The 23,835-nt window shown below is 48.3% G+C and overlaps 1 protein-coding gene across 3 annotated transcripts in view; it reads left to right on the top strand.

Moving 5' to 3' along the window:
* Positions 1-5: 5 nt before the first annotated feature.
* The window catches only part of AGAP1 (ArfGAP with GTPase domain, ankyrin repeat and PH domain 1), a 664,804-nt gene continuing 640,974 nt past the window's right edge, over positions 6-23,835 (top strand). For all 3 annotated transcript variants that reach the window (XM_006866772.1, XM_006866771.1, XM_006866773.1), the window contains exon 1: positions 6-168. In XM_006866772.1, coding sequence (XP_006866834.1) covers positions 6-168 — 163 coding nt within the window. The remainder of the gene's footprint in view (positions 169-23,835) is intronic.

Genomic DNA, 23,835 nt, shown 5'->3' on the forward strand with positions numbered 1-23,835 from the left:
GCACCATGAACTACCAGCAGCAGCTGGCCAACTCGGCTGCCATCCGGGCCGAGATCCAGCGCTTCGAGTCTGTCCACCCCAACATCTACTCCATCTACGAGCTGCTGGAGCGCGTGGAGGAGCCCGTGCTGCAGAACCAGATACGGGAACACGTCATTGCCATCGAAGGTGAGCCCAGCGCCGTGGGCTGGGGGCGCGGGAGGCACTCGCGCCGGCTCGGCCTCCCAGGTCTCCTCGCAGGCTTTTTCTGCGGGGCCGAGTCCTCGCCGGGCCGACCACGGGCGAGAGCCAGGCCCAGGGCCGGGCAGCCGGAGCCTGACCGCGCCTCCTGTGCCCGGAGCACGACCAGCGCTGCCCGGGAAGATGGATCGTCCGCGCTCAATTCGATCGGACAATAGATCCTTTGGTCGGCCGGCTAGTGGCTCCAGGCCGTTGCGTCTGTGGTCTCCCGCGGAGGGCACGCTCTGGGTTCCAGTGGCAGGGCCCAGCCGCCTGGGGCAGCTGGGGGGTGGCACCTTCGGGCTCTTGACAGATCGATCCTCATCCTGAGCCGAGAGAGTGTCCTGCTGTACGTTGACGACGTGTGTTGAGAAGTGTTGTTGCTGGGGTGAAACCCGTCCCAAGGGGTTAGGGGGGCGGGCGCTGCTCCCTTCTTGGTTTTGCTTAGCCCTGGAGTAAATTGGAAGTGTTGAACTTGGCCCGTGTAGGTCCACCTGCCCCTGTTAAAAGCTAGCCCTCATCAAATGTTTTCCAGCCATAAATCCCGGGCTACTTTGGTGGAAACGCGATACTTAATGTCCAAGCCTTCTGGGCCCTAGGGTCTCACTTCCAGTGGCCTGGCATTGCGAGGCGGCGGAAGTGGAGGCCCGCTGTCAGCAGTGAGCCGTCAGCCGGGTGTTGGACCAGAGCCAGGACATTTTCTCTTGAGCTGGGGCCCCTGCAGGAGACGGACGGCAGGCTGTTCCTTCCTGCCTCTTCTCTGCCTCTTGGCTCCGGGATGGTTTCCTTGCTTTGTGCCTTTGGTTCTGCCAGGACTCACCTGGAGACCAGGTGGGCCTTATCAGTGAATGTGGCATCATGCTCCAGGCGCAGGCAAACAGTTCTCTGCCCCCTCTTGTCACTGTGGCTGGTATCCACAGTGTGGGACTGCCCTGCCTAGAGGCTGATAGTGCCCAGGTTGTGTCCATGCCTGGCCCAGTGCCGCTCCATCTGTGTGGTGGGTCCACTTGGCATTTGGCAGCCCCATGTATTTGAGCACTGTCTGGACCAGTGTGGTATACACAGGGGCTTGTTTCTTTTTGGATGGGGGTGTGGATGGGAGCGGGGGAGGCCAGGTTTGCTCTCAGGGCCCTCACTCCAGGGAACCCGGCTCTCTAAGTTGGCTGCTTAAGGAGCCTCTACTTTGCTGTGTGCCTCTGGCATTACTGGAGAGGTGAGCACCTGTCTGGATGCTGCAGACACATTCGTGTAGAGTCTGAACCCTTCCTGGAGGAGTAGAGGCGTCAGTAGGTACCTGTGCTCAGCCCTCAGTAAAAGTCTGATGAAACCGTTTGAAAGGTGCTAAGTATGAAAGCACTTAACTGAGACACCTGATCGCTGGATGGAGATCTCTCATGGCGTGTGTGTGATTCATGGGGTTTCCCATCCACATCCCATGCTGGATGGACACTCATCTCTGGAGGTGCAAGAGCTTCCAGCCAAGACATTATCCATTCTAAAAGAGGATGTAGTTCCAGTTTGCTTTGGTGTTGTGTGTTGTTCGCATATGATGGTTTCTTAGATTGCTTGGTGCCTGCCTTTTCTCTCTGAGATTTTCAGCACCTTCATGATGGGAAGCCTTGTCATTTTGAGTGAAGACTTGGAATCGGTTGGTGGACTGTAACCTTGCTTGGACTTAGATGACACTCTTACTTTTTCTGTTAGGACTGTGTTTTTTCAAAGCTGTGGTCCCTTTCATGGAGCTCAAAAACTTGTCAACTCTGCCTGTTTTTGACTTGTCTATTAACAATCGTTGCATCTTTCACATGCACAGAATTTTAGCAGCAAGAAACATGTACTCATGGTCTCCTTGTATGTATGTCTGCAACAAGCCTGTTGTGTTTGTTTTGGGGTAGGTGTCACTATAGGAGAGGAAAAGATGCAGGGAGGGCTAGAGGACCCCTCCCTTCCTAAGAGCATCTCACTGCCTGTCTTCAGCCTCCCTCAGCTGAGCTTCTTCACATCCTACCTGCCTCTTCTCATGAAACTTACGTTCATCTATTACAATGAAATGTTCTCCCACTCCTTGCCAGTCTCATGATCTGCTTTTGATTTATACTGGCTGAGTTGATACATTAGCTGTTGAGGGTTAGATAGTTTAATTGTGGCAGGCAGCGTTTTGTGGATGAGCACAGAACTCTGCAGAACCAGTGTTCAGTTTTGTGCAGCTTCGTGGGACGAGTCTCAGGGCATTGCTGTAGGGTGCTGAGACTCTTCCTACAGTCTCCTCAGGTTGCTCACATTGCAAGTATGTTTTACCCTGAGAGTCATACCCATGTTTGCCTCTGCTTGTAAAATTCAGACAAGGATGGCATCACTACCAGATACCGTGGAGTTGACTCCCACTCAGGGCGACCGCATATGTGTCACAGTAGAACTGTGCTACTTAGGGTCTTCAGCGGTGAACTGCTCACAAGTAGGTTGCCAGGTCTTTCTTCTGAGATGTCTCTGGGAAGATTCAAACCTTCATTCATACTTCCAGTTAGTACACAATTTAGACTGACTTGAATTTTCAAACACAGCCATTTGTAATCATGGCGATGTCTACATATCAGCACAAATTGTTTAGACATCACTGTGGTCCCACCAGACAGAACTGTCTGCATTTGAGATTAGATCCAGCTAGGATTCTTTTTTTTTTTAGTCTCTGTGGGTTCAGAGGAAAGTGGGGGTGGTTCTTACAAAGCGTTTTGTTTATCATCATGAAAGCACTTCCCAGTACTAGAAAGTGGTATTGGAAGCACAGGTTTTCTTAGCGGCATGCGGTTCCAGCTTCCATTTGTTCTGAAATGTATCGGAAGAGGCTATTTTCTTGTGTCTTTGGGAATTTTGCTATTGGGGGAGCCATGATCTTATCAGAGGGAAGGGTGATGTTTGGGCTGATGGTCTCATTTCAGTGTGAGCTGTAGTGGTTCCGGAATGAAAATCTCTAAACAGATGGAGTGAATTAGATATTTGATTCTACCTGAGAGTTCAAATAAGAATGATACTGGGATCCTCTCTGCAGGTCTGGAAACATGTGGTTTTGTTTTCAGTCATGATTTAAAATATTGTTGACTTGGCCACTTCCCACACAACAGAATGAAATGTGGCCCAGTCCCCCCGCCAGCCTCACAGTTGGTTGCAGGCTGTTGTTGTGATCCATAAGGTTTCCAGGGGTGGATTTTTGAGACTCGATTACCAGGCCTTTCTTCCTAGTCTCTCTGAGTCTGGACGCACCCCTGAAGCCTGTTTTGCATGACAGCAGCACACAACCCTCTACTGCGAGATGGGAATGAGCTGTGTGTGAATAATGAGGTGTGCTGGCTGGGAACGGGACCGGAGTATATTCAGTCTTCTTTCATACTTTAAGAGACTTATTGCCACCTCCTCCAAATCTCTGGAGTTGAAGGGAACATCACCAGTGCTTGTCAGGTTTAGCTAATTGGATGTCTGGGGCGTCCCCAAGGGGCACGCTGTATCGGGGAGCAAGGTAACGGTGCCATGTCCTCCACAGTCTGACCCATGCAGCAGTGAGCCTGGGTCCATGCCTGCTTCCATATGTACAGAATGCCTGCGTCTTCCATCCTGCTTGGGCTCAGGGCTATGAGTCAGCTGCCTCTCTTGTTAAATACAGCTTGTTCTTCTTTTATGGTAAAAGTCACTGTTAGCCCCTCATGCTGTAGATGTCCCTGGAACTATTCCCAGCCAGCTCATTCACAGGCAGCAGCCCCAGGTCCCCGGAAGCTTGGTGGTTTGGAAGATTGAGCCACAGGCAGATTTTGAGGCCTGCCTTCCCCAGGTAGCTACTGGCTCTCCCCTGGCCCCACCTGTGTGGGGACCTTTGGCTGAGAACTTCTCAGCAGGAGGGTTCCAGAGCTCTTTAATAATGTTCAAGACAGGTACTTGGGGACCTGAGAAGGCACCCCACTTCTCTTCCTTTGGGAGCCCCACAGACAAGAATCCACTTGATGACCCCATGTAGCTACCGCGTTTGAGGCACAAAACATTCCCCAAACTTCCCTCCACGGTTGAGCTGGGCCACTTTCCTGCTCATTAGACATGATTGGAGTCCTAGTTATTCATTTTGCTGTTGTCAGTACCATCCAGTGAGTTTTGACTCATAACAACCTTACGTAAAAGAGAACACAGCATTGCCAAGCTAGTCCTCATTCCCACAGACTCAGACAGAAAGACCCCAACCTGTTGCTGTGAAGTCAACTCCAACTCCTGGTACCCCCGTGTATTACAGAGTAGAGCTGCCCCATAGGGTGTTCTTGGTGGTGATTTTTATGCAACCAGGTTGCCAGGCCTTTCTGTCTCGGCACTGCAGGGTGAATTCAAATTGCTAGCCAGGGCTCCTCTTTTCTGGTTTTGTTGTTGTTAAGTGCCATAGAGTTCCCACCCATAGCAACCCTGTATAGGGTTCCCGAGGAGCAGCTGGTGAGTTTGACCTGCCGCCTTGCAGTTCACATGGCTTGGCAGTCTGGCGCATTAACCCACAGCGCCACACCAGGACTAGGTGGGGGTATTGTATTTGTTGACTAGATCCCTGCTGGAACAGTGGCCAAGTGCTTTGGGAAACGTAGCAGCTGCTCCTCCAGAGAAAGACGTGGCAGCTGCTATCATAAAGATTGTAGCCTTGGAAACCCCAAGGTGAAGTTTACCCTGTCACATGGGGTCAGTGTGAATTGAAATGGCCTTGAACGCCACTCACAGCAATTTTGACCGTATTCTATACTTTAAAGTTTCAGTGAAGATGCAGAGATGGGGCCTTTGAACTGCTGAGCCAGACGTCATACTAGCCTCCTTAAAATACATCAGCAGTGGCCGCCCCACCCTTCACCTGGCCCCCACCACCTGCCTGTCCTCATGCACCCAGTTCATACCATAGACTCCTGAATCCCCTCTTCCCACAGTCGCCCCCCCCCCCCCCCAGTTGGAATCCAGGCCCCTGCCCTGTGCCCCCAACTCTCTCTGGCTCACCGTACCCCATAACTATCTGGTAGACGGAGGCTCTTTGTGAGCAGAAATAGGTCTTACTTACTTTTTTAGAAACTTATTTTTGGTAAAATAGATGTTGTTGTTGTTATGTGCCATGGAGTCGGTTCCGACTCATAGCAACCCTGTACAGGGTTTTCGAGACTGTAAATCTTTACGGAGCAGAAAGCCTCATCTTTCTCCTGCGGAGCAACTGGTAGTTCTGAACTGCTGACCATGAGATTAGCAGGCCGATTCGTAACCACTATGCTACCAGAGCTCCTTGGTAAAATAGATACCCCTCCCCCTGCCCCCAAATGCCTATTTTAACCATTTTTGCCCATGTTCTAAGTGGCATTAATGACATTCACAATGTTGTGCAAACGTCACTGCTGTCTGTTTCCAAGAGTTTGCCAGTACCCCAGACAAAAACTCCGTATGCATTAAGCAGTAACTCCCCATGGCTTCCCCCTCCCAGGCCTTGATAACTACTAACTAGTACATTTGTTTATTCTAGAGCTCTCATATGACTGGGATCTTACAGTATCTGTTCTTCTGGGTCTGGCATCTTTCACTAATATGATGTCTTCATGGCTCATCTTTGTCATAGTTTGGATTAGACCTTCATTTCTCTTTGTTGTTGTTATTAGGTGCCTTCTAGTTGGTTCTGACTCAGAGCAACCTTATACACAACAGAAGAAAACACTGCCCGGTCTTGCCCCACCCCCACACTCATTGCTATGTTTGAGCCCATTGTTGTACCCACTGTGCCAGACTCATGAGGGGCTTCCTTCCCCTTTCTCACTCACCCTGTACTTTACCGAGCATGATGTCCTTCTCCAAGGACTGGTCCCGCCTGATGCTAGGCCCTAAGTACATGAGACAAAGTTTCGTCATCCTTACGTCTGAGGAGCATGCTGGCTGTGCCTCTTCCATGACCAAGTTCTCTTTCTGGATGAATAATATACGCCATTGCTTGTGTATAGATGTTGGTTTGTTAATGGACACTTGGGCTGTTGTGCATGAGGCTACATTGATGGTCCTGTGTATGTGTAAACTCAGAGTGGGTAGTCCATGTCTGGCCCTGGAGGGTGCCTGGGAATGGTTGGACCGATTGGCTTGCCAGAGAGACAGCCACTTTCTCTGGAGCTTGATCCTTTCTCCTCCATGGTCAGGGACCCATGGCTTCTCTTCAACAGAAGTGGCGCTCTTTTGAAACCTGCCCCAGAATACAGAGTGAGAGCTGGACGCCTGTTGGATGTAGTGGATTAGCTTGGATGTGCGTTAAATGCCATGTGGTATTTGGAACAGAAGAGAAATTTTCTTTAGTTGCATGTTACTGTTAAGTGTCGTCATGTCGGTTCCAACTCACAAAGTTTCCCAGGAGCGGCTGGTGAGTTTGAACCACTGACCTTGTGTTCACACCACCTTGTGGTCCAGTGTTTTATCCTACAGCACCACACTAACACTGCTTAGTTGGATGGCGGCGGTGGTTATATGCCGTGGAGTCGGTTCCGACTCATAACAACCCTGCACAGGGTTTCCGAGGCTATAAATCTTTATGGGAGCAGAAAGCCTCGTCTTTCTCTCACAGAACAGCTGGTAGTTTCAAACTGCTGACACTGAGCTTAGCAGCCTGATTTGTAACCACTCTGAAAGAGATCCTTGCCGTATCTTGGCGGCGTTTTTAGTTTGGCTGTCCGCAGAAGGTTGCTCTTGCCTTATTGTGCTGGTGTAAAGAAAAGGGTTTCCAGACACAGGGTCAGTATGAGTCGTGGGGACAAATGAGTGACGTACTGTTTCTTACCAGTTGTTATTGAGTTGATTCTGACTCTTGGCGACCCTGTGTTTTCAGAACTCTATCACCAGGCATTTCATCCATGCTCCCTCTGGGTGGACTCGATTCTCTAACCTCCCAGTTATCTGTCAAATATGTTTACTATTTGAGGTACCCAGGGGCCGTGACAGAATGTACCTACCTGGCCCACAGGACAAAAAACTGCCATATAGTTTCCGAGGCTATAATCTTTCTCCTGAGGAGCAGCTGGTCAGTTTAAACCTCCAGTCTAGCTGTTAGCAGCCCAACGCTTAATCCGCGGCACCACCAGAGCTGACAAAATTCCACTGCTGTCAAGTCAGTTCCGACGCACAGCGATCCTATATGGAGTTTCTGAGGCTGTAAATCTTTTGGGGGAGTATATAGCCTCGCCTTTCTCCACTGAGGGGCTGCTGGGTTTGAACCACCAAACTTGAAGTTCAGTGCTACACACTGAATCACCTGTGGGGCTTGTAAAACCAGATTGCTGGAGCTTTCGCCCCTCCCACCTTAGTGTCTAACTCTGGAGGTCTGGGTAGGGTCCCAAGAACCAGCATTTCAAATGAGATTTTGGGGATGCTGAGGATGCAGGTCTGGGTACCACGCCTTGATAAGCCCTGCAACAGAGTGGACTCAGCTGTGGGCCTTCAGATTCCTCCCCACCCCCACACCCCGTCTCCCCTTCCCTGCTGACACAGTACCCAGTTAACAAGGTCAGCATGGGCTGACTCATATATGTACTCCCCTGTAGTGAACAGTTGTACTTGTTTTCACCACATCAAAGATTCTACCTCTAGATCTGACTCTCCCAACCCCACAGCCCTTCCTACAGAATCAAAGCCTCTGACTGGGACGGAGGACCTGTCAGCATGTTTACTGATCTGTCATGAATAAGTTTACCTGAGTTTACAGATCAGAAAGCATGCACAGGTAAGCCTGTGCTTACCTTGCTTATTGGGTAGCTTGCCCTGCCTGTAGTCTTGTGGTCCTCCAGGAGGTTCCAATCAGCCTGCCCTCAGCTCACTGGGTCGGGTGCTGACACATAATGCACACCTAGTGGAGGGAAGGGTTAGCAGAGGTCCTTGCCCCCTCTCCCCCCGGGATGTGTTCAGGAAGGACGAGCCTCCTGGACATGCTAAAGCGCAGCATGGACATTGCCAAGAGCATACCAGAAGGCTGGAGGAGTAGCTGGAGTCCTGTCTCTGGTAAGTTCTGAGTCTGCCGTTCCCTGGACTCCCCTTCTCTCTTCTGGCGGCTGTAGATTTTTATATCCGCTCATCTGTATTTAGACGGGCTGCTTCAATAATCATTTATTATGATAATTTAGCAGGCTTTCCTTCTGTAACTTGCTGTTTCCAGGCTAGCAAAGGAGAAGCTAGATGTTACTATGGAGTCCTGGTGTGGCACTGTAGAGCAAAGCATTGGATCACAAGGTCGGTTTGAACCACAAGGTCAGCAGTTCAAATTTACTAGCTGCTCCTTGGGAACCCTATACAGGGTAGCCATGAGTCCTTACAACAACAACATATGTTACTATGGTGTAGCAGTTTGGGATAATGCACTGGACTGAAACGTAAGTTTGAACCACAAGGTCGGTGGTTCAAATTTACCAGCTGCTCCTCGGAAACACTATACAGGGTCACTATGAGTAGGAACCAACTTGACAACACTTAGCAACAACAATAGTATGTTAAGATGGAGGGTCAGAGAAAAACAGGAAGACCTCCAATGAGATGGAGTGGCCAAGTGGCAGCATCAGTGGACTCAAGTGTGGCAACAGTAGTGAGGTTGGCCCAGGATTGGACAGTGTTTCGTTCTGCTGTGCATAAGGTCGCTATGGGTCAGTGCCGACTCGATGGCACCTAACAACAACAACAACAACAACATGGACTTTTGGTGTCGCACTGTAGAATCAGCACTGGTCCGCTAACCACAAAGTTGGCTGTTCATACCCATGAGCTCCTCCTTGAAAATCCTATACAGGGAAACCCCATGTGAGTCGGAACCAACTCAAAAGCATTTAACAACACTAACATATGATACTAGGGTCCCTGTGTGGCATAAATACTTTGTACTTGACTGTTAACCAAATGTAAACTATCATATAATTCACAATAAAACATTAAAAATAAATAAATAAATAAATTTTAAAAAAGGGGACCTCCTTCAAGTCCTGGTGGTGCAGTGGCTGAAGTTTTAGGCTGCTGACTTCAGGGTCAGCAGTTCAAACCCACCAGAAGCCAGATGAGGCTATCTGTTCCCATAGAGATTTATGGCCTTGGAAACCCCAAGGAGCCGATCTCCTCTGCCCTGTAGGGTCGCACTGAGTCGGGATTCATTCAGTCAGTAGCATTGGGGACTGGAAAAAGAAAAAGCAACTTTAAGATGATGGTTGGAATCTGTTCAGTGGTTCTGTGGGAGAAGAGCTGGCTGTCTACTTCTGTTAAGGTCACAGCCTAGGAAACCCTCGGGACAGTTCTCTGGCGTCACATGGGGTCTATGAGTTGGCATCGACTCAAGGCATCCGGTTTGGCCTTGCGTGTTATTAGCACCTTTAAAGAGCCAGTGGAGGAGCCTGAGGAAGTGACTCAGAAGCGGCAGCTGCCGGAACCTTCCAAGCAAACTCTGTGGCTGCTGGCTCCTTACTGCCACCTCTGTGTTTTGCACAAAGCAGACTTTGCCTTTAAGGCTTGACAATCCTTATTTTGCCTTTAAGGCTTATTTTGCATCTATCTTTTGTTTTGTTTTCCCTGGTGATGCCCCAGATATTTAGTTTGATAGGCAGGGCTGTAGTTTGTGCTTACCACTGATTTGGTCTGGCCTTGTGAGTTTCTCAACATCCAAGCCAATCATTTCCCATCCCCCTACCTTGCTCTCGAGGACTAAGGTGCACCTGACCCAAGCCATGGTATTTTCAATAATCTCATATGCATGTGAAAGCTGGACAGTGAATAAGGAAGACTGTAGAAGAAGTGATGCCTTTGAGTTATGGTGTTGGAGGAGAAAATTGAAAGTGCCATGGACTGCCAAAAGAACCAATAGATCCGTTTTGGAAGAAGTGCAGCCAGAGTGATCCTTGGAGGCCAAGATGGTCAAACTTCGTCTCTCATACTTTGGACATATTGTCAGGAGTGACCAGTCACTGGAGAAGGATATCATGTTTGGTAAGGTGGAGGGTCAGAGAAAAAGAGGAAGACTCTCAATGAGATGGACTGGCTAAGTGGCAGCATCGATGGACTCAAGCATGGTGACAGTATTGAGGTTGGCCCTGTATCGGGCAGTGTTTCGTTCTGCTGTGCATAAGGTTGCTGTGAGTCGGCACCAACTCGATAGCACCTAACAACAACAACAACAACCTTGCTCTAGGACCCTGGAGCTTCCAGCGTAAGGGGCTTGGTGGTACTGATTGGATCAGGTGTAACTCTTTTTAAAATCTAGGTTTGGACTCTGATGCGGGGCTGAGCTACACAACTCCTTCCTTTGATTGAAAGTACCTCTCTCAGAATCAAACTGTGCTGCACAGATGTGTATCTGGTATCTTGGCAGCAGCTGGTAGTTTAAAATGAGATATAACGGTAAACCCTGTGTTTCCCGGGGCTGGAGAGGGGTCCTTGGTTCATGTTGCCCAATGTGGGAAGCCGGCATGAGATACGGGAGCCAAGCCACCCCTCCTCAGGGATGTGTTTGGTTCAAAGCCTTCCATAATCTAGTTCTGCCCAGACCACCCACCAAACGTAACAACAAACAACACAGAAAAGCCGGCTGCCCATTGGTCAGCTCTGACTCATGGCGCCCCCGTGTGTCTCAGAGCAGAACTGCTCCGTACAGGTGACTGATTTTTCAAAAGCAATAAACAGGTGTCTTGGTTCTCTAGGGCCGGTGGAACTAATACCACGGGTGAATGACTTTACCCAACAGAAATGTCTTTTCTCATGGATTATGAAGTTTGAATTCAGGGCGTTTTTTTCTCTCTGTGCCATCTCTGAGGGAAGGTCTTCTCCCTTGACTCCTAGGTGGCATTTAGGTGCTGTGTTAATGCTTCCCTGTTTCTGCTGTTATCAAGTGCCGTCTAGTCTATCCCAACCCATAGCTACTTCATAGGGTTTCCAAAGAGTAGCTGGCGAGCTTACACTGCCGACCTTGCAGTTCAAACCGACTTTGTAGTTGAGCATGTTAACTCCCAGCACCACACCAAGACTCCATTAATTCTCCCTTTGTTGTTGTTGTTAGGTGCCATTGAGTTGGTAATGACTCATAGTGACCCTGTGCACAACAGAACGAAACACTGCCCAGTCCTGCGCCAACCTCACGATAGTTGCCACGCTTGAGCCCATTGATGCTGCCACTTTGCCAAACCATCTCTCTGGGGGTCTTCCCCTTTTTCTCTGACCCGCCAGCTTACCAAATATGATATCCTTCTTCAGCAACTGGTCCCTCCTGACATTATGTCCAAAGTACGAGAGATGAAGTTTGGCCGTCCTGGTTTCCAAGGAGCACTCTGGCTGCATTTCTTCCAACACAGATCTGTTGGTTCTTTTGGCAGCCCATGGAACTTTCAGTATTTTCCTCCAACACCATAACTCAAATGCATCAATTCTTCTACGGTCTTCTTTATATTCACTGTCCAACTTTTGCATGCAAAAGAGGTTATTGAAAATGCCGTGGTTTGGGTCAAGTGTACCTTAGTTCTCAAGCTGACATCTCAGCTCTTCAACACTTGAAAAAGGTCTTGTGCAGCAGATTTGCCTAACGCAATTGTTGTTGTTAAGTGCCGATGAGTCGGTTCCAACCCGTAGGTTTTCCAAGGAGTGACTGGTGAGCTTGAACCACCTACCTTGTAGTTCAAATGACTTTGCAGTCTGGCGCATTAACCCACAGCGCCACACCAGGACTCTATGAGTGTTGATGGTTGATCCAAGAAAAGCAAAGTCTTTGACTTCAATCTTTTCTCCACTGATAAGGATGTTGTTTATTGGTCCAGTGGTGAGGATTTTTGTTTTCTTTACATTGAGATATTTTTGATTTTCATCAGTATTTTAAGTCCTCTTCACTTTCAGCAAGCAAGGTTGTATCATACGCATATTGCAGGTTGTTAATGAGTCTTCCTCCAATCCTGATGCCACATTTTTCATCATTTCTATCACCAAGGCCATATTTTCCAAGTACTGATTCTTCCTCTTTGCTCCCAACCTTTGCATTCCAGTCACCAGTAATGATCAATGCATTTTGATTGCTTGTTTGATCAGTTTCACATTGAAGAAGTTGGTAGAATTCTTCTATTTCATCCTTACAGGCTCTAGTGTTTGGTGTGTAAATTTGAATAATAGTGGTATTAATTGGTCTTCCCTGTAGACACATGGATATTATCCTATTACAGACAGCGTTGTACCTCATGACTGATCTGGATATGTTCTTTTTGACGATGAATGTAGCATCATTCTTCTTCAATTTGACATTCCCAACATAGTAAACCATGTGGTTGTCAGATTCAAATGGCCAATACCAGTCCATTTCAGCTCACTAATGCCTAAGATATCAATGTTTATGTGTTGCATTTTATTTTTGACAATTTCCAGTTTTCCTGGATTCATACATTGTACATTCCATGTTCCAGTTATTAATGGATGTTTACAGCTGTTTCTCTTCATTTTGAGTTGTGCTCCATAAACAAATGAAGGTCCCATGTGCTTTTCTCCCATGGGCTTTACTTCATTTGCGTTATCACGGTCAACTCTACTTTGAGGAGGCAGCTCTTCCCTAGTCGCATTTTGAGTGCCTTCCAACCTGAGGGGCTCATTTTCCGACACTGTATCTGACAGTGTTTCTCTGCTATTCATAAGGTTTTCAGTGATTAAAGATTCGGAAGTACTTCATCACTCCTTCCTAGTCTGTCTTTCAGATGAAAGCTCATCTGAAACCTGTCCACCATGGGTGACCCTGCTGGTATTGAAAATACCGGTGGCATAGCTTCCAGAATCATAGTGACTCACAAGCCACCACAGTACGACACACTGACAGACGAGTGGTGGAATGATCCCTTATTTGGTGTTTTATATCTCAAAAGAAGATTGGCCTGAGGCACACCCTACCATAACACTGCCTCAGTAACATAGCAAAGAAAACCTTTTCCCAAATAGGATTGTAATCACCTGTGGGTTAGGATGTACAACTTGTATTTCTGGTGTGCAGTGAGCAAAGTGCTAGGCTGCTAACGGCAAGGTCAGCAGTTCAAGCCTACCACCTGCTCTTTGGCAGAATTACTAGGCAGTCTGCTTTCATGAAGATTTGCAGCCTTAGAAACCCTATGGAGCGATTCTACTCTCTCCTGTACCGTTGCTATGTGTTGGAATTGACTCAGCAACAATTGGTCAGTTATTTTGGGGAGGATGTATACAATTCAGTCTGTAATGCCAGGCCTTCTGTGTTGCATCTGGGTGGACTCGAATCTCTAACCTTTCAGTTAGCATCCAAGCATGTTAATCATTTGCAAAACCAAAAGGGAGGTAACCCAGGAACCTGTGTCTTGGTTTCTAATCCCTTAGATTAAACCCTTTACATTGCTTGAGATTTGGTGTGGTGCTGTTGGTTAATGTGCTGGACTGCAAAATCCAGTTTGAACCGGGAGGCCTGTGGTTCAAGTTCACCAGCTGCTCCTTGGAAACCTTATACAGAGTCGCTATGTGTCGGAACCGCACTCGACGGCACTTAACAACAACAAACACTACTTGAGGCCTCTGGCCAGGACCAGGTGTGGCATGTTGGTTGTGTCTGGGAGGCTGAGGAGGGAGGTGTACAGAAACCACACCATCAGGAGAGGTTGTTGAAGGATGCTGTGCACAGGCAGATGGCGTGCTGCGTGTGAGGTCGGGACATTTTCCATTGCCAACAGAACACATTGGGGGTTGAGGGTAGAGACCAAAGCCCAAGAAGGGCTTCTTCACTCAAGTTTCATTTCTTTCATTGAAAACTAGAACTTACCACCCACCCCGAACAGGGGGCCACTCTAGCTCTCGGGAACAGATGGGTGTTTTTGTTTAACGGGAGACTGATTTACAAGTTCACACTTCTCTCGCTATCTTCTGAGGACTGCCTTATTTTGGGCTGCAAGTTGCAGTGTTTGCACAGTGTTGCTCCACCAGCAACTGTCTAATGCTTTTAACTGCTCATGCTGCCTGCTTGGTATTAGCATTGCGGTTCCCCAAACCACCGGACCCCACTGCTGTAGAGGCAACCCCGACTTAGAGTAACCCTATAGGATAGGGTTGAACCGCTCTGCGTGGTTTCTGAGGCTGTGAATCTTTATGGGAGCAGACTGTCTCATCTTTCTCCCTTGGAGCAACTGGTGGCTTTGAACTGCCAACCTCTCGGTTAGCAGCCCAGTGTTTAACCCACTACTTCACAAGATCATAGTCGAGATTTAAATCACAATTAGAAGGTCTTTAAAATCTTTTTATTCTTGTTTTTATTACTAAGGGTGGGAAGCACTTTTCTTGGTTCTGCTCTGGATTACTGCTCTGGAGTCGATGTGACTCATAGACAGGGTACCCTGTGTAGGGTTTCCATGGAGCAGTTCAAAGCCATCCTTTGGTCCACTGCTTATCCTACAGCGCCAGAATTCAGAATAATCATGTTCACAAATGATTTATGTTTGCTGAGAAATGTCACCAACTGACAGACTACCATATAAAACTAACTGATTCCCTGCTTGGGCCTGGGTCACCGGAAGTGACAGTTACCGTTTTCTTAGATAGTCTGAAAAGCGGAGGAGGGCCTTTGGAATGTGGAGTTAGTTTTTATTTCAGTGAGTTTTAGTTTTTAGATGGTGTGTGGTTGTGTGTGAACAGGATTGAGGATATTTAAAAAGGCGTTAACCAGATAGGCAGGTAGACCTTGGCGATAGTGTGGGTTCGGTTCCCAACTACTGCCGTAAACTGTCCCAGTGAATCAACTTCCATGCAGTCTTTGGTTCCGCAGTGCATAGAAAGTTATGTTCACGCTATGCTCTAGTAAAAGGAACCCTAGTGGGACTGTGGATTAAGCATTGGACTGCAAATCATAATGTCGGTGGTTCAAACCCACTAGCTCTCTTGGGAGAAAGATGAGGCTGTATGTTCCCATGAAAGTTTATAGTCTGGGAAACTCTAGGAAGTGATCTGTTTTGCCTTATGGTATCACTGTGAGTCGGAATCCATTTGGTGGCACTGGGTTTGGTTTGTTGTTGTTTGGGGGGTGGGTGGCGGGGAGAGTGTTAGTCTAATAACTGTGCACTGTCCCCCTAGTGTGACACTGTGGGATCAGCACTGGACTGCAGACCACAAGGTTGGCGGTTCAAACCCACCAGCTGCTTGCTCCTTGGAACCCCAACGCAGGGCCGCTATGGGCCGGAACCGACTCGAAGGCACTTAACACAACGACAACAATAAGGGTACAGTTACTGTGGTTGTGAAGTTTCGTTGAGTCGGTTCTGACTCATAGCAACACTGTATAGAGTTTCCAATGAACGACTGGTGAATTTGAACTGCCGACTTTACAGATCAAACTGACTGCAGTCCAGCACACTATTCCAAGGTACCCCACCAGGACTCATCATGAAAAAGTCTGCGATGCTGTGAGGATGGGCACAATGGGAAGAGAGACAGGAAGTGAACACACAGTATCGGAAGGATGGCTCCGATAGACTCGCTCTGCGCAGGGTCGCCACAGATCTTCCATTTGTTAAAAATGTCCCATAAGCGAAGTGTGATAAAGGAAGGTCTGCCTGTGAACGTATTGACGATCGCCTGGGGTGGCATGTAGGTATTAAGCACTCGGCCGCAAGCTTGGCTCGAACTGCAAGATCAGTGGTTCAAAGTCACCAGCTACTCCCCGGAACCCCCTTCCAGAGTCGCTATGAGTTGGAACCCACTCCACAGTACTTACAACAACGACCCATCAAAACAGCACCCCAACCTCCTTGGTTTCCTGGGGCTGTTTCCCATGTTTCTTGGGCTGAGGGTGTGTGTTGGTGTTATTGGGAATGACTTGTCAGCTTTTTTTATGGAACAGAGGTGGGTCTGGAAAGAGCAGGTTGTCTGAGGTTTCCAGCTGCTGCTGTTTTCCACCCTCCCTGGGTGTGAGGGGCGCAGCCAGTCCCTTTCCCGGGGCGGGCACTTCCGGCAGCCCCTCTGGCCGCCCACGTGTGCTGTTGTTTTGAGCTGTCTGGATGATGCTGGGTGTTACAGTAACGTCACTGTTCCTATTAAAAGTTCAGACTGGGATGCTGATGAGAAACAAAGCATTGTTTAGTTTCCATAAACAAGCCAGGCCTCTGAAGTGGCCGTGGGTTGTTTGGGAATTGCACTTGGAACTGGTGGGGTTGATACCTCCTTCCCAATATTACCCGTCAAGTGGACTCTGACTCACAGCGACCCTGTGGGACAGGGTAGAAATGCCCCCTGGGTCTCTACAGCGATGTGGAAGCAGACATTTGTGTCCTGACATTTGTGTCCTGACAAGCAACTGGTGGGTTTGAACCGGCAGCCTTTCCTTGACCAGCTGAGCACTTAACCAGTGTGCCATCAGAGAACCTCCCTAAATACCCTACTTTGTTCACTGCTGTTTGTCATGTGACATGCATGCAGAAAGACGCTCTCATCCTAAGGATCCTACTTGGTGACATTTTCACAAGCAACCACGTCTGAGTGAGAAGCATGAGGTGACCGGCACACCAAGACCCCCTCTGAGCCTCACTGCCCTGCTTCCACTTCCATGTGCCCCTTCGGATCACTACCCATTCTAAGGGGGTGGAAACCATTTGCCCTTGAGCCGACCTCAGGCGTGTCTGAGTAGAACTCCATAGAGTTTTCAGTAAATGTTTAATTTTTTGTAAGAAAGACATCACCAGATCTTTCTTCTGAGACTCCTCTGGGTGGGCTCAAGCATCCAGCCACTCAGTGGACAGCTGCACATTTGACCATTTGTACGTCCAGGGACTCCCATCCTGAGGGGCGGGAACCTCTACCTTGACTTGTAGCATCTGAGATTCGTTTCTGTTTCGATTGTACAGCAGGTGCCTTTTCTGTGTCTGCTTTCCCTCTTGTTGTGTTGTTTGTGACCCATGTGGACTGTGTGTGTGTGGTCTACTCCTATTGGTGCTCTCTTCTGCGGTTGATGACATTCGGGAGTTGCCTGTCTGGGCTGTCACCAACAGTACTACTGCATACTCATGTTTCCGTTAGATCTAGGAGTGGTTTCCCACCCCCTCGTCCCATCTAGCTACTCAGGAGCCCATGCCCCAGGCAGGCAGCCACCGTCTCTTCTGGAAAGCAAGCCACCTCTCTCTGCTGCCTGAGGTCCACCCACAGGTGCTCTGCTGCTGCCTCCCTTGTTCGGTTTGAATTTATCAGATCATCTATCCATAAGCACATGCCGAATTCACTTGAGGTGCTGCCTCAGACATTAACGTTTTAAATTGAGGATTTCTTACAGGCTCTTAATTTCTTTTTAGTTGCATAGTGGCAGTTCTTTCTATCCATGGAGATACCCAGCCGGAAGTTCATCCTTTCACCATGTTAGAGCTGTCAAGTTGGTTCCACCTCATAGTGGCCCTGTATAGGGTTTCAGTGGAATGGCTGTGAGTTTGAACTGCCAACCTTGTGGTTCAAACAGATCTTATGTTCCAGTACTTCTCCTGCAGCGCCACACCAGGACTCCAGTATAGCCCCTAAGACTGACGTGGCAGGCCCCTCGGCTGTGCCTACCATTGTCTGGGTGCTCTTTTCTGACCGACTCCTCTCAGTTTCTGGGTGGCATTCTATTACCAGGTTACCTCTCTGTGAGTCTTTGAAAGTAAATTTCTGTTCTTGCTCTGTATTGTTGGTTCAGATAGTTACAAATTTGCATGCTCCAGGGTTGACATCTAATCAGTTACATATTAGCAGCTCTAATTTCTGTTATTTGTAGCAATTGTGTTGAAGACTAATTATGCTGTGTCCTAAGTGCTGTCCACCCTCACACCCCCACCAAGGCCAGTGCTAGTCCAGGCCAACCAGGGACACATATGGCAGTGATGGGATGGAGCCTGGCGGGTGTGTGAATTTCTCCCATGAGTTTCCAAAGGCAAATATTTATATGGAGAGATGGTGATGGGAGGGCTCTGTTTATCCTCACTTTGTTTGGTGTGGGAAGTGGCCCATGTGAGAATCAATAGACAAGATTTTAATCAAGCAGCTACAATGGGCAGGGCACAGGCTGGAAACTGGGGGACACACAGATGTGGGGGCGTTAGCCCTGCTCTATGTAGCCCAGGTGATAACACGAGACAGACAGACTTCATCATGCCAGGCATCAGTCCTGAAGGGGCATCGGTTGAGTGCTCGACTGCTAACTGGAAGATCAGAGGTTCAAGCCTACCCAGCTACTCTGTGGAAGAAACAGCTGGTAATCTTTGTGTTCCTGTACCGATCTCACTCCGCTGGCATCGAGTTGGTTCTGACTCAACTGTCTGATGTAGGATTTGTGAGACTGTAATTCTTTACGGGAATAGACAGTCTCATCTTTCTCCCTTGAAGTGGCTGGTGGGTTTGACCCGCCAACCTTGCGGTTAGCAGCTCAGTACCCAACCCACAGTGCCATCAGGGCCTCTAAGAAGCCCTATGGGGGACATCTGTTTTGTCACATGGTTCTGTCACATGGGGTTGCCATGAGTTGGAGCTGACTGTCCAGCAGCTAACAGGTTAAACCCGGAAGTGTGGGGGGTGGGCGGGGCAGGGGCACCTGATGGGCGAAGATGAACCAGATCTGGAGCATTCAGGGAGGACTTCACAGTGGTAGTGAGGGGCTATGGAAGTGGGTAGGGGAGTCGGAGGAGTTAGAGGTGTGGAGACCAGAATCTCAGAGCTCAGCCGGGGAGGACCCCAGAGAGCAGAGTTCTGGACTCCGATCTGCAGAGGGTAGCGTGCTGATCGACAACTGTTCGGGCTGGACCGCAGGAGTGGGGCTGGAGGGCCTGTGGCCATGGGTGAGAGGGTGCGGAGCGGAGTGAGTGGCAGGGAAGACTGCTGTGGTGGGGAAGCGTGGGCCCTGGGCAGGGACCTGGACAACAGAGAGGACCTTAGGATATACACATAGAGGTGCAGGTCTGGGTCCCCATCATGAGTCCTAGGGGAGGCAGGGAGAGAGCAGAGGGGAGCGCGGCACTGAGGTTTGCCCTGGGATACAAGACTAGTAGAGGCTGAGTGGAGAGGACTCCCCATACCCGCTTCAGATGGCTGGAGGTTTGAGTGGGAGGGGCTTTTCTTTCGTTTGTTAGGTCACTTCCGACTCATAGCAACCCTATGCACAACACAACGAAACGTTGCCAGGGCCGCTTGGCATCCTCACCATTATTATGTCTGAGACCACTTCTGCTGCCACTGTGTCATTCCATCCTGTTGGGGGTCTTCCTCTTTTCCAATGACTCTCCAGTTTACCAAGCATGGTGTCCTTCTCCTGGGGACTTGTCTCTCCTGGCAATGTACCCAAAAGTATGAGAGACAAAGTCTTGCCATCCTGACATCTAAAGAGCATTCTGGCTGTACTTCTTCTAAGACACATTTGTTCTTCTGGCAGACCATGGTACTTTCAATATTCTTCTCCAACACCGTAATTCAAGCACATCAATTCTCCTCAGGTCCTTCTTACTCATTGTCCGGCTTTCATGTGAATTTGAGGTCATACCCACCTTAGTTCTCAAACTGACATCTTTGCTCTTCAACTCTTGAAAGAGCTCTTGTGTAGCAGATTTGCCTAATGTAATACGTCGTTTGATTTCTTGACCGCTGCTTCCATGAGCATCAATTGTAGATCCAAGTAAAATGAAGTCTTTGACGCGTCAATCTTTTCTCTGTTTCATCATGATGCTGTTTATTGGTTAAGTTGGGAAGGACGTGGCCACATGGAAATGGTGTCTGGGGGTGTGGTGGTGGTGGTTTGTGGACGCTGTTGACTGAGAGGTGACCTGTTGAAGGAGAGAAGAGAGAATATGAAAGGGAGTTTATGAAACTGCTAGTCCCACCAGGGCCAGTTCTGTGTCTGCCGCCTGAAGAAGAGATCCTGTTTGAGCCCCAGAGGACATTTGCTATCGTTGACAGGACCGTGTCACCTTGCTTGGGGAGTGGATCCCTGAAAACTCTCCTTTCTGTCCAAAGAAAACCCACTGTTCATAGACAGCAGCCGGTTTCCTTTTTTTCCAATTAGAAAACTTGAGTGCCTGCCCTGTTTCTCAAGCTGTATTTGCCTTCTGGTCACCTTATGTTGGGAATGAAAAACAAAATTATCTTCTTTTCTGCCCAATGTGTAAATCTTGGGTTTTTATTCATTTTTCTGAGACATTTCCACCCAACTCTCTAGTTTACTAGGAGAGCGTGAGAATGATGCTTGAGTCACCGGCTGATCTGTTGTGTTCCCTGTTATGAGTCTTGGAGAACCTGTGTGGACAGCTTGCTGGACACCAGAACACTGGAGGTACTGCTTTTCCTAGAAACAGATGTCCAGTCGACTTTGACTGATGGTGGCCCTGTGTATGTCACAGTAGAATTATGCTCCTTGGGATTTTCAGGGGATGAGTTTTGGGAAGTAGATCTCCAGGTCTTTCTTCTGAGGCTCCTCTGGGTAGACTTGAACCTCCAACTATTTGGTCAGCAGCTGCACCAGTTCACTCCGACAATGATGGAGCCTTGTGTTTTCCTTGCAATGAAGTCTCCACTGCTTGTGGTGTGAAGATTAACGTGCTCTCAGAGTTGTCTGTTTGCCAATTGCCTGGGCAGAGATCAGAGGTCCTTAGAGCTAAGACACAGTCTTATTTGTCTGGAAGATCAGGCACTCAGCCACTTGGCGGCAAGATGCTTTGATAGAAACCTCAAGCACTTTGGATTGTGTTGGGCATGGAAAGAATGAACTGTTCACCTGTGAATGGACCTGGGGCACCTTCCTAGTCTGGAAGAGCTGAGCCACCTGGTGTCTGGTTTGGTGTGTGTGGGACCAAAGACGTTTTACTCATGGAGGAGAAATTTGCTGATCTATCACAAGTTGAGGAAGGTCTAGACTACGGTAGACAAAAGTGTCTGAGAGAACGCTTACGTGGTTGGAGGTAGTGGTGGTTGCTAAGTTCTGATTCGTAGAGACCCTACAGAGGGGCTTCAAAATGTTTGTTCAAAAATTCCACTGTCTTTTAATTCCATTTTCCACAAACTTTTTGAAGCCCTCTTGGGTGTGCAACAGATGAAATACTGCCTGGCCCTGTGCCATCTATACATAAAGATCCAAAGATCCATGTTTTTGAGTCAGTTCGAGTCATAGCAACCCTGTTTAGCGTTTCCGTGGCTGAAAATCTTCACAGGAGCAGAAAGCCTACTATGTCTCCTTCTGGGTGTCTGGTAGGTTAGAATGGCTAACTCTGCGGTTAGAAGTCCAGTGCTTACCCTACAGCAGGACCAAGGCTCCTTCCCTCTGTATTTACATGGTGGTTGGTGGGTTGTGTTCTGACTCATAGTGGCCCTATTTAGGGTTTCTGAGTCTGTAAAACTTTAAGGGAGTAGAGAGCCCTATCTTTCCCACAAGGTGGGACCAGTAGATTCGAACTGCTGACCTTGTGGTTAGCAGCCCAGCTCATAATCCATATAATACGCTACCAGGGCGCCTTTACATACGACCTACTTAATCCTACAGTTGTTAACATTTAGCTCTTTGTCCTTCCTGAGGACAGTTTTTATAATGTCATTTAATTCATGGTGAACATAGACAAAACAAAACTTGTTCCCATCCCATAGTTTCTAGGCCTAATTAATACTCAAGTGACGTTGCTGATGTTCTTCACATTGTGCCAGCTCTCTCTCTCTGGAGATGTTTTGCTTGCATATATTTCATCTTCTTGCCCCAACCTTCTCATTCATGCTTAAAAATAGCTGTGACCTCTGACTTTTATTTAGATTTGGTTTTTAAAATGCATTTTTTAAAAGAAGCACAGTGTTCAAGGGTGATAGTCTTCAGTCTGAGCTTTACTTAGTTTGAAAAGTGACTTTAGTTGAAGGTTTGAAGAGCACATATCATTAGATGCAGTAAGTCTGGAGACTCAAACAAGTAGCAGTTCTGGTGTACATTTCCTTCCTTCTTATCCAGATTTGTTTCCTGTGTCCCTGCTCAGAGCTGTCAGTGGTGGTAGCCAGGGCACCATCTAGTGCTTCTCGTCTCCAGGTGGAGAGTCATTGGTCCATGGAGATAATTCGTCCAGTTTCTTCTCTGATTTCTGTGTTTTCGTCTTTCTCTTTCGTTCCATGTGAATGAAGCTTAATCGTTGTATCTTAGATGGATGCTTAGAAGCTTTGAGGACCCTAGATGCCACTCAGCATACTGGGAGATAGAACGTAAATCTTAGGAACTATCTGAGGGTTCTTCAAAAACTTCATGGACAAATTCCATTATCTTTTGATTCCACAAACCTTTTGAAGCCCCTCCCCCCCACATTATACCATTTGACTAGATTGTCCCAGCTCTAACCCCCCAAATCAAAAGAACTAATCCCATGAGGTATTGCTTATATCTAATTAGCATCAGCTTCTGTAGCCCCCCTCCCCTTTTTAGGGGGGTTCTTATTGTTGGAAAACTCTACTGAAGACATTTTTAACTAGTGTTTTCAATGGAATACAGTGTCTTCCAAGATCAATGCATTTTTGCTTGTTTGTTTGGCTTAGAATCCCTAAGGATTTCAAGAGAAGTTGCAGTTCCTTCCAGGTACTGGGCATTCAGTTCTAGGTGTGGCGCCCACAAGGAGGAGGCAGGTACTTATTGAACTCGGACTGAGTACAGGGGTGTGTCAGAACAAAAGTTGCTCAGCTTTGCCTTTTGGAAGAACAAGTGCTTCTTATGTTAATCGAACTCCAGCTTGAACCCAGATCTGGACATGGGCCTTGACCTTTAAAGACCTGAGTGACCTGATTTGGGGGAGGGGAAGAGCCCTACTTTGATTGGCAGTGAATGGACACAGAGTCTTGTACACTTGAGGACTTTGCTTTGAGGAGTAGCTGATGTGTTGATATGTAGCATAGATCTCTTCTTGCTGGAACACGTTGCACCGTGATTGCTTGCTGGGCATATAACGATGGCATGTAAGGTTATGTATGTGGTCTGCTTGAGACAGCAGACCTTGGCCTGGGGGTCTGAGGCTGGCTCCCCTTACTCTCACTCACCACAGCCCCCTTGGGAAATGCTTTTGCCTCTTGGAGCCTCATTTCAACATCTGAAATCCGTGAGGTTCCTCCTGAGTCTAAAGTGGCTTCTCAGTCCCTAGAGTCTCATCCACTGTGGCTGATTTGGTGGAGGTGGGCTGGGGAGAGTGGGTGTTCCAGCAAGGTCAGGGTGACCCACCGCACTGCACCCAGCTCTTTCATTCACAGTCTTCATCCCCGGACAAGCATGATCAGTGAGTGAAATCACACACCACAGCACAGTACACCACAAGAGGGAGGAAAACATTTTACACGTGTGTGTCATTCATGGACTGGGCAGGTGACCTAGGATGTGTGTCCTCTGATCTAGGACTTGTGTCCTCTGGTGATGTGTGTGCACACTTTCAAAGGCCTTGTTGGGTGTGCGGGGTCTGCAGAGGAAACGTGGATAGATAACCTCCAACCTCTCCTCAAGACTCAGGTCTTCCAGGCATAACCACAGGCATGTGGTGGCGGTGGTAGTGTGCCATTTCTGACTCATAGCGACCCTACATAGGGTTTCTAGGGCTGTAAATTGTGAATCTTTATGAGAGCAGGAAGCCTCTTGTTTCTCCCAAGGAG

The sequence above is a fragment of the Chrysochloris asiatica genome, unplaced genomic scaffold (genome assembly GCF_000296735.1).
Source record: "Chrysochloris asiatica unplaced genomic scaffold, ChrAsi1.0 scaffold00096, whole genome shotgun sequence".
NCBI lineage: Eukaryota > Metazoa > Chordata > Mammalia > Afrosoricida > Chrysochloridae > Chrysochloris > Chrysochloris asiatica.